Source organism: Phallusia mammillata, chromosome 5 (genome assembly GCF_965637545.1).
Source record: "Phallusia mammillata chromosome 5, kaPhaMamm4.hap1.1, whole genome shotgun sequence".
Lineage (NCBI taxonomy): Eukaryota > Metazoa > Chordata > Ascidiacea > Phlebobranchia > Ascidiidae > Phallusia > Phallusia mammillata.
In genome coordinates this window covers 26,399,071-26,413,847 of record NC_137256.1, presented here as the reverse complement: position 1 = coordinate 26,413,847, position 14,777 = coordinate 26,399,071, and the positions used below count along the sequence as shown (strand labels likewise).

General features: G+C 36.9%; 1 protein-coding gene and 2 long non-coding RNA genes across 4 annotated transcripts in view; 2 read left to right on the top strand and 1 right to left on the bottom strand.

Moving 5' to 3' along the window:
- The first annotated feature begins 835 nt into the window (after nt 1-835).
- Nucleotides 836-14,777, top strand: part of LOC145228617 (eukaryotic translation initiation factor 3 subunit B-like) — an 84,601-nt gene continuing 70,659 nt past the window's right edge. Inside the window, exons 1-2 of the mRNA XM_080093737.1 lie at nt 836-922; nt 1,594-1,722. Of these exons, the coding sequence (XP_079949863.1) occupies nt 851-922; nt 1,594-1,722 (201 nt within the window). The 5' untranslated portion in view covers nt 836-850. The remainder of the gene's footprint in view (nt 923-1,593; nt 1,723-14,777) is intronic.
- On the top strand, nt 5,892-8,947 carry LOC145228740 (uncharacterized). Its single transcript, XR_013860246.1, has 3 exons — nt 5,892-6,149; nt 6,339-6,701; nt 6,861-8,947. It is a non-coding gene; the product is annotated as an uncharacterized LOC145228740 (long non-coding RNA).
- On the bottom strand, nt 11,174-13,975 carry LOC145228730 (uncharacterized). Of its 2 annotated transcripts, XR_013860232.1 has the most exons (7): nt 13,869-13,975; nt 13,437-13,734; nt 13,198-13,277; nt 12,943-12,996; nt 12,649-12,717; nt 12,227-12,337; nt 11,174-12,016 (listed from the first exon to the last, which is right to left on the bottom strand). It is a non-coding gene; the product is annotated as an uncharacterized LOC145228730 (long non-coding RNA). The 2 variants fall into 2 exon arrangements; XR_013860231.1 differs by having other exon boundaries at nt 13,437-13,962.

The window sequence follows — 14,777 nt, the reverse complement described above, 5'->3', positions numbered from 1 at the left end:
CCCAAGAGTTGTTAAGTTTAACGCTGATAGTTATTGCTAGGAATAGGCATTGTTATGAATGGAGACACAATTTTGTGTGTGTGCATTGGGACTGTGTAATATGGTTGTGTTGAAGTTGGGCATGATTGTATCCTAGGCAAAGATGTCTAAGGTTAAAATTTAGCAAGTACTGCAGATTACTTGAAATTTTACATATTTACATCGAACAAATATGAGTTTAAATTCCCTAAATTTAAGTTTGCCTACATTCTTGTGTTATTGCATTAGCATTATTGCGACCGCCTTCACAATATCCCTGTTTCTGTGGCCTACATATGCAAAAAGTTGCCTACCTTTACTGTATAGGAACTCTGCAAAACTAGTAACTGTATTTTGATGTAAACTTTACATATTTAAATTTAAACTTTAAATGTTTATGTGGTCTTAAAAAATGTATATTTTTTGTCTGAGCTTATTTAATCAAATTCTTTAATATGTATAGTTGTTTGTGGTTTAAGCAAAATTTTGCAACCTACTTTAATCTGAGGTTCCTGTTAATTTTGTGTTTTGTCTGCAGATGTTGATCCGATCATCAACACAATCACGCTTCCCCAAACTCCAAACACTCCCTCCCGTTAATCCCACTGCACCTCGAAGTGAGCAACTTCAACTCTCCTCAACCACAAGTGCTCCATCTAGTGGTACAGTACCAACCCAGTGTAAGTTATAAAAACTGAAACTTTGATATAAAAACTTATTGATTTTCCAACTTTTAAGTTTTCACTAGATGCTATTCCGACAAGACATTACAGGATTAATTAATAGATTTATTGAACGTTTGTGATTTAAACTTTTTCTAGGGCCAAATGAAATGAAATATGATATGTTTGTTTGTGGTATAAACAAAATACATTTAGATCCAGTGGTACAGTGCCAACCCAGTGTAAGTTATAAAACAGAAATTTTGATAAAACAATGCCGTTTTGCATTATTTTTTGTGTGTGTGCTGTACTATGTGCTTAAAGTGTTATAAAAACCTGATGAAGGTATTTAAATGTTGCAGAATATGATGTGAAATTTTTATATCCCGCAGCACCTGCCCTCCAGTGGATGTCTGATTGGGGTTCTGGAGGTCAAGGTCAGGTGACCTTGGAAGGAACGAGGCTGAACTTCAACGGGGAATGGTTGTTGGTGATGAGGATTCCTGCTGCTTGTCTGCTCGACTTGATCAGCTTCTGAAATTTTCACTATTAAAAGTTTGTCGGACCCTTACAGTGCTGTGGTTGTGTTTGAAAAGGTAAATAACTTATCAAGGCATGTTTCCAACTGGGGGAATTTGATGTGTTTTGCATAAATTATGTTGATTGATTAGCAGAAATTATTACCCACTCTAGTATTACTTATTTTTGTGCAAAAAAATGTTTAATGTGCCAAAGTTGAAGGGTGGTATTAAATACAGAATAATATAGCACATACGGTATACTGTATGTAAAATGTCAGAACATGGGTTAATGAACGCAACTTGATTTGTTATTATGGATCCCCTTTCATGAAGTTTTTCATGTTTGTGGCTTATATAAGTCTAACAACTGCTGAGTGTTGCATTGTTTGTAGGGCAACTTGCATTACTATTTGGAAGAGGAGGACAGCAATGACCAGTTTGGTGTAATTTATGATGGTGGTGAGAAGACTGCTATATACCTCAATACTGCTGCAGAACCAGTTGCTAGTGAAGAAAGGAAGGTATGACAAATTGTTTTTGGTTTGCACGCCCCATAATGAATAAAATAATGACAAAAATTTCATGAAATAAGTTAGTTATGTTGCATTTAGTTTTTATCTAATATTAATTACAACAGTTTTTCATGAAAATTTATTTTTAGCAAAGATAATTCATTGCATGCCAACACAAAAATCTCAATACTGTTGGAATGCAATAAGCATACATTGCTAATAGACATCAGAAAAAAGATGGTCACATCTTTAAGAATTGTGCAAAATGGCAATTCCAAGTTGAGCAAGGGTATATTAAAATCATATATGTATTTTTAACTTTTTAGGGGTGGACTGAAACATACACAAGGTGGTCACCTAAAGGACTTGGCCACATTTCATGCTAAATGAGTTGCTTTATGGGGAGGGGAACACTTCAAGCAGATTCAGAGATTTGCCCACCCTGGTGTCCAACTTATGAACTTTTCACCATCTGAAAGGTGAGAAGTGGTCGTTAGTATAGATCAGGGTGCAGTAAACTATTTTGCACTACAGATGGATTTATGCCTGGCCCTGTTTTCTGGTTATGTGGTTTTGTTCAATAAAATGATTAATGTCTGGTGTGTACAACTTTTTTACATTCTACCAACCCATATTTAATGGACATCTGGCACAACTATTGGTGTGAATGCACGTTATGTTTAGACCTTGCAAAGTTATAAATGTTAGGAATTCTTCTCAGTGTATTAACCTGCAATTGTGCATTTAAGTAAGATTGTTTAAAACAAAATAGGTGATTGCTTATCAATTGGTAGCTTTGGTACTATGCATATCTAGAATGTTATTTAAAAATCAGATATGGTTTTTGCATAATAATGATTGGTTTATGTGCTTAAATCCCATTATAAAAGCTGAAGCTTATATCAGGCTGTATCAATCTATTTACTTCTTCATACAAATAATAGTAAAATTGAAATCAGTTGATGATGTTTTTTGAAAATCATTTTTTATTACCTTGCCCAGAGAAAAACAAACCGAAATTACAACTGTAGTACAATTAACCAGTTTGTTTATTGTAGCAGGTGTATTTTCTGTTCTCTAGTTGAAATTAACCTGCAGTCATGCATCTGAGTAAGCTTGTTACAAACAAAATAGTTGTTCAATTGTCAATGTTGGTCACAGTATGGATTGATCAATATTTAAAAGTGTTTGTATGATTATTGATTTGTTTACTTGCTTATGCGAAAATTGTATTGAAACTTGGCACAAAACCTGCTTTTAGCATGCTTGTGTAATGCTGCTTACTTCTAATGCAAAGTTATAAAAAATCAACATTAGTTTGATGTTTTTTTCGGAAAATCAATTGTTTTGTTATTCTGTCTGAGAAAAATATACCAACAAGAAAAAAAATGTCATCTTTACCTATTTTACTACAACTACCTTGTTTGTTTTGCAGCATGTGTATTTTCCCGGTTGAAAGAGATGAGGGATTTACAGAGGAGGGTTTAGATTTACATTACTGGAAACAATGTCTGATGTTAAGGAGATGTGAACACTGTAAACAGGTAAATTAATGTTGCTGACATACTCACTTCTGATATTCACATGTACAGTCGAACAGCAGTCCTTCCAGGGGGATGGTTGGGGGTCCTTAAATGCATCATTGAATAGCAAAAATTGTACAGACTTGTAAACAGATCAACTAAAAGTTCATACCACTCCTGAAAGCACATGCTTTTGATATTCTAGTATAGAGCAAAAATAGAAACTGTTTTAAATTACAAACACAGTTTTAGAAACATAAAGCAGCCAATACATATTATACAGGCTCATTGTTAACTTCTACATCCTGTAATGTAGCGATTTCAGCACCAACTTATGCCATCAATGGGGTTTCACCAGAAATTAAAAAAAAATGCCACAAAATTAATTAACTATCCTATTTATGGAAAGTAAATACTTTACTCTGTCAGGACATGCTCTGCGTGCTACTGGAAATATGTAATCCAGTACTGTACTACCTGTTTCATAGTCGGGTCGTTGACGACTAAACCAGCTCACCACACACCTCTGCAGTGTGGAGAGTGCCTAGCAACTCGTTTAGTACCCAAAATAAGACCTAATGAAGGGCGGATGAGCTTAAAAAAATGCCAACAGTATCCCATCTAACTGGCTTAAAAATGAAAATGTTATCAGATGACTTTATCTATATAATGTAGCATACTTGGGTGTTGCTAACTTAGCCAAGCAGAAATTTGTTTGCTTACTTTTGCTCTCAGAATAAAGCCTAAAATAATTTGATCATCTCCATAGCAACGAATGAAGGTCAGCAGGAACACTGTCCATTGTGTCATCACAATATCGTACCCGGCGAGGAGTCGTGGAGTCGTGGAAAGCCCACTTGATGGGGTCAAAGAGAGATGCATGTGGCGACAACTCACGAAGACTTCACTCAATAAACAGATGCTGGCACTTTACCAACTTAGCTGTACAGGCTCAGTGGTGAACTTGTCAAAAGTCGAATCACAAGCACCATTGCCTGCCGTGTATGCTGCACATGTCAGCTTCATAGTAGGCTAGCGCTAGTTCTACCATTATTTACATCTAAATAAGCAAAAATTGTATATATTTTAGTGAGAGCAAAAGCTGAAGCGGAAAAAGCAGCAGCGGCGAAGAACAAGAAGAAATCTCCTCATAAATAGTTTGCTTGCCTTAATAATTTTGCTTAGTTTGCACAGGGTTATTGGCTTACACTGTGCGTCGATATATATTTTTATGCAGTGATATCGTACTGTTGCTTCCTTTGTTCCCTTTGTGTTGTATGTTTTTTCCTGTATACATGTAGAGGTAGTGACAGGATAAATAATAGTGGTGGCTGCGTGCGACAGAAACCTGCTTACACATGAGGAAATGGTTTGTAAAAAGTCTTTTGTTGGCTTCTAATAATCTTAGCATTACTTGGCAAAAAATAATAAATCGTCCCTAATTGTCAAGACTTTTTTCACAAAGGGCTTCCGAACCTGTTTCCATTGAAAACCGTCTACTTTTAAATATTTTTAATATAGCACGTTTTTTGGTTTACAAATGAATTCTGATATATTGTGTGACAAAACTGTGTCTTACCCTTCTGAAAGATGAGAGATAAACAACAAATAGAATTTCTTTCAGACCATGTCCATCAACAAAAAAGTCACTAATAAAAATGTAGTACTAAAAGCATGTCAAAAAGACTATAAAATTTAGGAAAATGCCAGTACGTTGAACAAGTGGGTATATCTCTTACACCGAATTGTGACAAACCATGCATATGTGTGATTATGTTTTGGTTTTCATCTCATTTAAGTTTGTTTTTCATGCTACTGTCTGTAAAGTGTGGTAAATAGTTTCATTTTCTTACTTGCATTTTTAAAATTAAACATTTTGCTTCTGTATCTTTGAGTTCTATGTCAAGAGGGCAAATGAAAAGAAATTAGCAGCTATATTTAAGCACAGACGTCTCTTGTCATCTTGTTTTTAAGAAGGAATTCCTCCCAAAAGATGGATTTTGAAACTTGAGGGGAAATTGACTTTAATTTTTACATGTGCTTTGTAAATAGACGCTTCAGCTCTGGAAATATAACCTGTAAAGTTGATTTTGTGTGTTGTGTGTTTAGTGACCCCAGTGGCACAAAATTTAATGTCGTTGGTAAAGGAAAACGAAACATAACAACGTTTTTAATACTTATTTCGTCTACGCAACAACACACCAAGTAAAATAAAACTTTTCCTTTAATGAAATTGCATTACATTTTTACGATGACGGGACAATTAAACGGATGGCTAAACCTATTTGTGCTGTTTGGTTACAAATCCTAACGAACTTCGGATTCTACCAGCAAGCAATTGTGTCACAAGAACCAATCAAGTCAAGCCACGTCACAACAGTTCAGCAGCCAATCATTCCAAGATTTTTGCCTCCCGCAATCAATCAACCAGCCCGAAGTGGAATTCACTGATTGATGCAATAAAGCCTGTCATTGGACGGTTGAAGAGCGCCCATATGACGTTTGAGAAGCAAGCGTTCTAATTGGTTGAAAGAAAAAGAAAAAAAGTGAGGCGACTTTGTCCTTGCGCCTTCGATCTGTCATTCCTTGTGAATAACTTGGTGAAGGTAGCTTTGTCGATGGATCGACTCACCAATTAAGAATAAACAGGTAATTTGCGAGTTGTAAATCAACTTGTTTGGTGTCTTTGCAGAAGTAAACTCGGGTGCACACATGTTTACTTTGCACTGATACCTTGTTATATGTTATGCGTTTATGTTTAATTCACTTTTCAAATACACTATATACTGCTGCTGGATCACTTTGTTTCAGGTCGTCGGATGGCTTCGGGAATTGATTGGCTGGACGCTGAAACATCGTTCTTACGGAAGAGTGCTTCGTTGGCACACAACACACACTTCCGAAAACAGGCGAGTAAATGTATTTTTATATGTTATCTATTAACTTGTATCACTTAATATTAGATGTTGAGGCCAACATGGGGAAATAGTATAAAAGTGCACTTATCCTGTCTTCACATGTTGGCATATAGTTACGCTTTTTGTAATTAATATTACGTTATGTCAAATTTCTGGTACTGCTTAAATTTTGTTTTGCAGACAGTTACTGGAGGCGGAGTGATCGAAGAAGATGGAAAGATCGGAAAGGCCTAATTAAGTTAAGTAACCAGAAAGTTAAATGTTATGTTGCTTATTTGGCGTTCCCTGGTTTGTAACAGTCGTTTGTTTTGAGTTTAGCTTACTAGTTGTGAGGCAGGAGTAAAGGTCAGAAGCGTTAACAAACGGAGCGCCAAATATGCACTAATATTATTATATTTTTATTTTTTAAACCAACAGTCATCGACCTTCAATATTTACATTGGTTATTGCAGATCTCCCGTTTGCGGTTAAGACACTGGGGAATAATATCGGCATTGGACTGATCACTAGATGAATGGGAACTACATACATCGGAAATACTTAATAAGTTAAGTAATCAGAGTAATGTTAAATCTACAGATACAACGTAACACAGAGTAAGCAAAAGAGCTGTGAGGCAGGAGTAGAGTTAGAAGTGGTTAATTTTATAACTTTATTTTGTATGCACTATAATTCGTCAGATATTAATATTTATGTTTTGCTGCAGATCTCCTGTATGTCGTGAAGGCATTGCGTAATGGAGTCGGATTTGCGCTTGAACAAACCATTGGATGAATTGGAACTATATACAGGTACGTGTTAAGGCCAATCTACATGAATTATATTCTTTTAGATCAGTGGTTCTTAACCGGTGGGTAATTACCCACTAGTGGGGAATTTGAGGATTTCAAGTGGGTAATTTGAAGTTGGGTTTGTTGTTCCATGTGTACTCTACTGGTTCTTAACCGCTGGGAAATTTCCCACCAGTGGGAAATTTAATGTTTTCAGAGGGAAATTATGTGAGTCGGGGGTCACCAAACTCGGGCCAGCGGGTCGAATCCGGCCTTGAATTAACCATTAAAAGTTAATTTAATCCAATTTTTTTCCACAACAACATGTAAGATTAATATCACCTAGTTCTACAAGACGCAGAAAATCAGAAATTTGATTGTTACGTCACAGACATTACTAAAAGTATCAATGACTGTGTTGTTGTTCACGAATAAATGCCTTTCCTCTGTTGATTGTGATGGAGTAAATGACTAATGCAAGCACATGAGACTCTCCAATATTTCACACAAATTTACTTCCTCACGAAAGCACAATTCAAACTTAATTAGATTGCAGTGTACCTGTAACGTCCCGACCAAATTGCTTCAAAATTATTTCAATCGAAGAATACTGTTTTGTTAATGTAGATCACAGTACGCCAGGCCCATTGAAGGCGCTATACCGAAGCTTCATGGCTGATCCCAGTTATGAATTTATGTTCATCTTAATTGTTAATGTAGGACACAAAATATCAGCATAAAAATAACAGGGGGGAAATTTGAACTTGATGATTGACTTTAGTGGGAAACCACACCAAAAAGGTTAAGAACCACTGTTTTAGATAGACGTTTTGCTGCATAAGTACCGGTTCGGGAGTTTCTATAGTAAAATGTTTACAAATCAACCAATGAATTAGAGGGGATTAATAATAGTTGTGACTCTTTAGCCGTTGCTGCAACGAATAGCAAGCCTGTTGTTGTTTTGCATGATGCTTGTGCATGATACATTTATTGTTTTGCATGTCACTTGTGTGTTAGAGCGGCTATTCAGTTGTCAGCATCGGTTAAATCATTCATAACTTATTAATAAGTAAGCGCATTTAAAAATTATTTTAACACTTAATGAACTTAAGGCGTTTGTATGCAGCAAATTATAGTCGAACAATTTACTTTTTTCAATTAGGTTGCTTATAGCCAACAGGGTGCACACTGTCTAGCTTTCAGTATATTATATTTTGCGAATATGTTAAGCGATCTATATGAAAGTATGGAATTGCATTGTTTTGTCTCTTGTATGTTTCTGTTTCAGGAGCTCCGATGTCGAGTGAAGGTTGGAGTTCATTCTATGGACGATGTTGGCCACAAGTTGAAGCACTCCTATCATATTCAGACTTGGAACAACAACCATACAATCAGCGGACGATCTTCAACCAGACATTCTCGACGCTCTGTTCCCGAAGAAGAACTGACTTTCCGAAGAACATCGAACTTGTGTTTTGTTTTCACATTTCTGTGTTCGCTTAAATAAAACCAACTTTGTGTATTGAATAAGTTAAAGCTACATTTGTATCGTAATTATATTTTTGCGTTTTGTCGTTTCTTGTAAATTCTAACATTCTAAATATTTATGTAATTTAGTTCTTGTTCATCGTCAATTTTGGTAATGCTTACTTATATTATTTTGTTAATAGTTCTGAATTACAACCAAATTTTTGGCATGCGTACAGACACTGTTGAACGTTTATTTAAATGTTGCTTATTTTTGTGTACGTTTTACTCGTACTTGATTGTTATTTTATTTGTTTACTTAAAACGTTGTTTTGCCGTTAATTTGTGTGCACATATAGCACTGTGTTTATTCTAGGTGTGTTTCGTTATTCTATACTATATTCTATATTAGGTTACATATTTAAAGACTCATAATTGTGTCTTTTTTGTAATTATATTGATTTTGGTCTTTGTTTGTACTTAACATCTTTCATTGTAGCTTGTTTTCAAGTTATGCTTCTACATTCTATGCCATAATATACGCTATTTTAGGTTGCCGTTTTTTTGACATTTTTATGTCATTTTTATCCTCCATTGGCTTGATGCCGTTATACCATATTTATTCTTGTTAGACTCTATATTTCCGTATTGTTGGATAGGGTTCAGTGTAGATCCCAAGTCAGTCGTAACGGGAGGTCAACAAACAAACAAAAATCTGTAAAATTAGAACGTAAGAGCAAAAAGATTTGGACTTTACACAACTTCCTATCAGCAGATTTTGAGACTTCCGGTGGCATTAGAACCAGAATTGTTGTACTCCGATCCAACTACAACATTAATTAACGTTTGCTATGGTCCCCTCACATATGTCCACAGTGTTGTGGTTGCACACTTGGTCAAAAAACAACAACTTTACAGTTGAAGTTGTTCGTAAAAATCAAGTTTTTCTGGCCTTCCTACGTCACTTGAGTCAGTTCCTCTGCAAGCGGACATGCAGCCCTTCTGTGAGACTTTCTGTGAAATTCTATCCAGCCCTTCGACGTTTCAGAGGTTCGAACCAGTGAATTGGAGATTTACTGCCTGCCTGTCTGCCTTACTCTCAACCTAACTACCTGCCTGCATAACCACTGTACTAACGAGCTGCTTGCCCAACCACTAAAAAATCGTCTACATGTATGGTCTGTGTGTCCAGAAATTAAGACAATAATAGGTAAGAAAAGAAATCGATATCATTAAGGAAACCCGCCCTGCGATTTCGTGTCCATTGTGGTCTAGTGGTAAGCTGCTTGGTCGATAGAACTTATGGTTTGTAGTTCTAACCCTCTCCCAAAATTTGTTATTTTTTTCGGGAAGGAATCGTCTAACTCACAAATGTATCATTTTTGGGTGGGTTTGGCGTCACCTCTAGTGGTGTAGCGGTGAAGATCTTGTCCTCATATGCTGGAGATTTGGGTTCGAATTCCAAAAGCTACATCGCTGCTTAGTTTTTGGCTGAAGCCTAGAACCGAAAACATATAAGGACCACTTAAAGCTGGGTTTCTCGTCACCAGCCGTGGTGTAGAGGTTAGTTCCTTGCATCTCAATCCTCTCACCACTGTTCGAACCCCGGTAAAGATAAACTCTGCCCCGGTAACCGATAACACACTTCGGGTTCGAACGTTGCCCCTCTGATAGAACTCTGTGGTGATCCTCCTTGATTGAGGTCTCTCCCCGCTCTGATCTCATCACTCTCTAAGCCACCCCATGGCCCTAACCCATTTCCATGACTGCCCCCAATCCCCCTGACTGGCTTCCATGCCCCCCATAAGCTAACCAACCTCACGCTGATCGTTCAAACGCAGAACTATTTTGTTTGATGACATAAGAATCGACGAAAAGAACAAGTCATAAGTCAGTTTAGCCCTTAGACCGAAGGGCGCTTGCGCGGTGTAGTGGGTAAATAGAAAAAAGCGCCGGTTCGAAGCCAATGGTTCGAATCGAAGCCATCGATCCCCCCCCCCCTCAAAGTGAGGTGAAGAACCCTCAACCTCTTCCGTACAAAGGGCTTGCGCCGAAGGCGCAAGCAGGGCCCGAAGGGCCCTCCACCTCTCGAGCCCCCCAAAAGTGTCTAAAAATACTACTCTACAACATTCCCCACCTTTTTTGTTGTATTATATTGGACGGTTTTCCGAAAAAGTGCAAAATTACCTTTTAATTGTGATCTCATTTAGATAGGTGTACGGTCTTAAGGTTTGAGAGTGGAGTGACACACATAGAGAAGGGGAAAAACTTTAGCTCACTGACGGCTTAGAGTCTGGGAAGCGGGAGATTAGATTGTTACAACGGGGAGAGACCTCAATCAAGGAGGATCACCACAGAGTTCTATCAGAGGGGCAACGTTCGAACCCAAAGTGTGTTATCGGTTACCGGGGCAGAGTTTAACTTCACCGGGGTTCGAACAGTGGTGAGAGGATTGAGAAGCAAGGAACTAACCTCTACACCACGGCTGGTGACGACCATCTCAGCTTTAAGTGGTCCTTATATGTTGTAGTACCAGAGCTTTTTTTATAAGTACTGCGGCTCTAGAGTTATATAAAAGAATCATTCAATAAACAACAAGCAGCTTGCTAGTGTAGTGGTTTGCAGCAAATGGTAGAAAGCAGTGAGTCATGGGATCGAACCTCGCGAAGCCTTCGATTCCTCGTAACCCAACGTCAATTTTTTTTGTAAACTAATTCTCTTATGTTTTGCGATGTTGCTCTGATTGGTGGTTTACCTATAAAACCAACACACCGAACCGAAATAAAACGTGTTATTTAGTATTATTGAAGTAAACAAAGAACAAGTTTCACACACATGGTTAGGCAAAAAAGATACTACTACGACAAACTAAAGGACAGACGTTAAATGGACGATTTAGAAGTTTAGTGGGGAACGGAGATATGTTATTTATTTTAAGATTCGTGGGACAAAATTGAAACTTTTCAAAGACCAAAAGGGTGGAAATTTCTAACAATAATAAAAAGGTGTGAGCAAAGGAAATACGAAAGCGACGTAGAACGAAATATCGTGAAAATTATGGGAAATTATTTATTAAAAAAATCATTCTGTGTATTAGATGTAGCTATAACATATGTTATCAGGAAAATTTGTTTCGCAACAACGCAAGAAGCAGGACTAAAAATGGATTGTGGAAGATTTAAAAGGGTGAAAAAACAGTGATGTAGTGTGGAAAACACTATGTTAGTAAGGACAAGGAATTGTTCTGTCATTAAAAATGGCGGCACAACAACTCATATAAGAGAATAAAGTTTGGACGATGCACAGAGGCGTTAAAGCAGAATATATTACACACGCAAACTGATAAACAATGCTGATGTGTATTTGAAGTGTACCAAATATAACGTGTATGAAAGATTGTTTATTAGTGGACAAATACAAAGTACACGATGACGTCATCGATCGCAGGTTTCGTCATCACGGTCATCTACATGCGAAAGGATCATAACCATGCGAAGGTTAAACCGAAAGTGCACGATGACGTCATCGATCGCTAAATGCGTCATTCCTATCCAGTTGAAGGATCCTATCCACGCGAAGACCCACCAATGTTTCCCAGTTGTTTCTCCTGATGTTATCAAAGTGACTAAAAAAACAAGTATATAAATGGTAAGTGCGCGGCCAGTGACATATAAACAAAATATAACATAACTTTTGTAGCAAGTTTTATTCATTCGCCTATTTGGAAGGCATGAGCATTTCCGTCTTATTTAAATGGAATCATATAGTTATTAGATTTAATTGACGCGACCAGCGACCTTCAAAAGTAACATAACTAGGTAAGATAAACACTTACATTTGGAATGTTGTGCTTCAATTACGTTGATCCGATCAGGGTTTCTCCACAATCTTTGTCACCGCAGTTGTTTCCGATGTTTGGCTGCTGCTTCGAACGTCTGCAACAAAACTAACAACAGCATTCTGGTTTGATAAAAAAAAACCTAAAACTAATATAATAGAAAGCTAATATCTCAATCGCATTCTGTTAAACTTATGTAAAAAGGAATATTGCAATTTTAATCAATTCTACCGATGCTGACAACTGAATAGCAGCTCACAAACACACGTGACATGCAAAACAATGTAACATGCACAAACATCATGCCATGCAACACACCGGGCTTGCTATCCGTTGAAGCAACGGTATAAATGATAGTTTAAATTCTAATCTATGTTTAACTTCACAACGCTCGTGTTTTCTATTTATAGTTTACTTACATTAAAGCTTCAGTGCGATTTCTGTCAAGTTCAGATTTAGAAGTCTTTAAACCTTAGTCACGCCATGATCTGACCTTAGTCACGCCATGAAACCATTTGAGTAAATATAAACATGGATGTACCAGCATCGAAACTGTAAATTGTTTCAAATAATTTGATGTATAGCATATTTGACGCTCATTCTAAACACTTCTGCCTAAAACTCTTGCAAACTATTATGAGTCGTCAGTGTATGCAGCAAATATTATTTTAGGTAACTTAGCATTATATAAGCGTTAAAACAATCAACTTAACTTGAAGCCGAAAGTTCCCCCCATCTTTGTTACGCTTCCGCCGGAAATCCAATCCCTGCAAAGCAGAAGCAGAAGGAGTATTTGGAATTCAAGGCAACATGTAAACTATAGTTTATGAAATATTTAACTATGCCAACATGCAAAGACAGAATAAGTGCACTTTATACTGCCAACACTTGGACATACAAACTATATATTACCATTTAACGCCAAAAATATAGATAAGTACATAAACTTCAATCATTTATTTACTCGCCTATTTTAGGAAGTTTCATAAAGTATTTCTTCTTCGCTGTGGTAGATGTTTCTCCGAAGCGATTGAAACCATCCGACGACCTGAAACATACGATGCAGCAGCAATATCGTGTATTTGATAAATAAGTCAAACATATTCTGGTAAATGTTATTCTGGAATATGTACAGAAGTCAACAAGTGTGCACCCGAGTTTATTCTGCACAAACACCAGGCTAGTTGATTTACAACTCGCAAATTACCTGTTTATTCTCAATTGGTGAGTCGTTCCATCGACACAGCTTCAATTCACCACGAGTTGATCAAAAGGAATGACAGATCAAACAAGTTGTCTCATTTTTTTCTTTTTTTTCGACCAATCATAGCGCTTCCTTCTCAAACGTCACTCCCGCGCCCGAAAACCGACCAATCACAGAGCTGATACAAGTAATCAGCAAGTCTCGTCAAAAATGCAGAGAAAAACTTCAATTGATTTTCCTGGAGCAACGTTCGTTCAAATAGGCACGTGTCGTGTTGTTACGTAATTTGTGAGCATTCTATCTGTAATAAAACGCGCCATGCTGGAATATAGAAGAAAAAATGACAAAAGCTGATAATATATTTTTGATAGTTTACAGTAAATCAGTTTCCGCTTTCTGTTTCTTGGTAGAACATAAATATTTTAAAAATCAAACCTGCTGTGAAAGTTGGAACTATACGTTGCCGTTACTCTATTATATGCTTTTTTTATTTCCATCCAACAATTTTAATTGCTTCAAAATCCAACCTGTGACTTTGTTTTTCAGTTTTTCTGTAGCTGACGTTTTTCATTTTGATATCACTTCAAATTCATTAGCTGACATTTAAGCTGATAAGATTTAAACCGACTTGCTGTTTAACTCTGTCACGCCACGTGGTTTTTATCATACGTTAAGCAGGTTTACTTCAGGCCTAATTTATTGGATTTTTTGCGCGAGGTGCGTGAGGTCACATTCCTCGTCGTTGCAATTCCCATGGTATCCGGCACTTCACGCATCGGTAATTTATCCCATGTAAGTTGGTAGAGCGACTAACACCATAACGACAATCAGAACTTCGCTTTCACAAGGGGGCGTAAAGAGCTGAATTTTTATTTAGCGGTTATAAATGGTTTGGGAAATATTTTCATAAAATTTTTACATTAGTAACTAATTTTTTGGGTTAGTTTTATTGAATTTTAAGTGCTAATACCTTACCCCGACCCTACTAGCCCTAACCGTGAGCATTTGTGGAGATATAACCAATCAAATTTGGGGGTAGATTCTCGTTCTTGTGTTAGTAGCTCTACCATGTAAGTTACGCAGCTCACAGAATTTTATTTTGTTTACAATAAACCAAAGTGTTGTTTCTACGGCGAACATTCGGGGAAGGTAAATCTACGGAGCATAGTTTACTTCAAGCTTTAAACAACGGTCCGTTGTTACATTTGCAAAAACATGGACTAAACAGATTGTTATTTTTTGTGTGTGTTTGATTAATTTATCGTAAACAGACACAACAATGGCTGTAAGACATCAATAAAATGCGGAAAATCTTAAAAACGAAGCAAAATATTAATGCAGTGA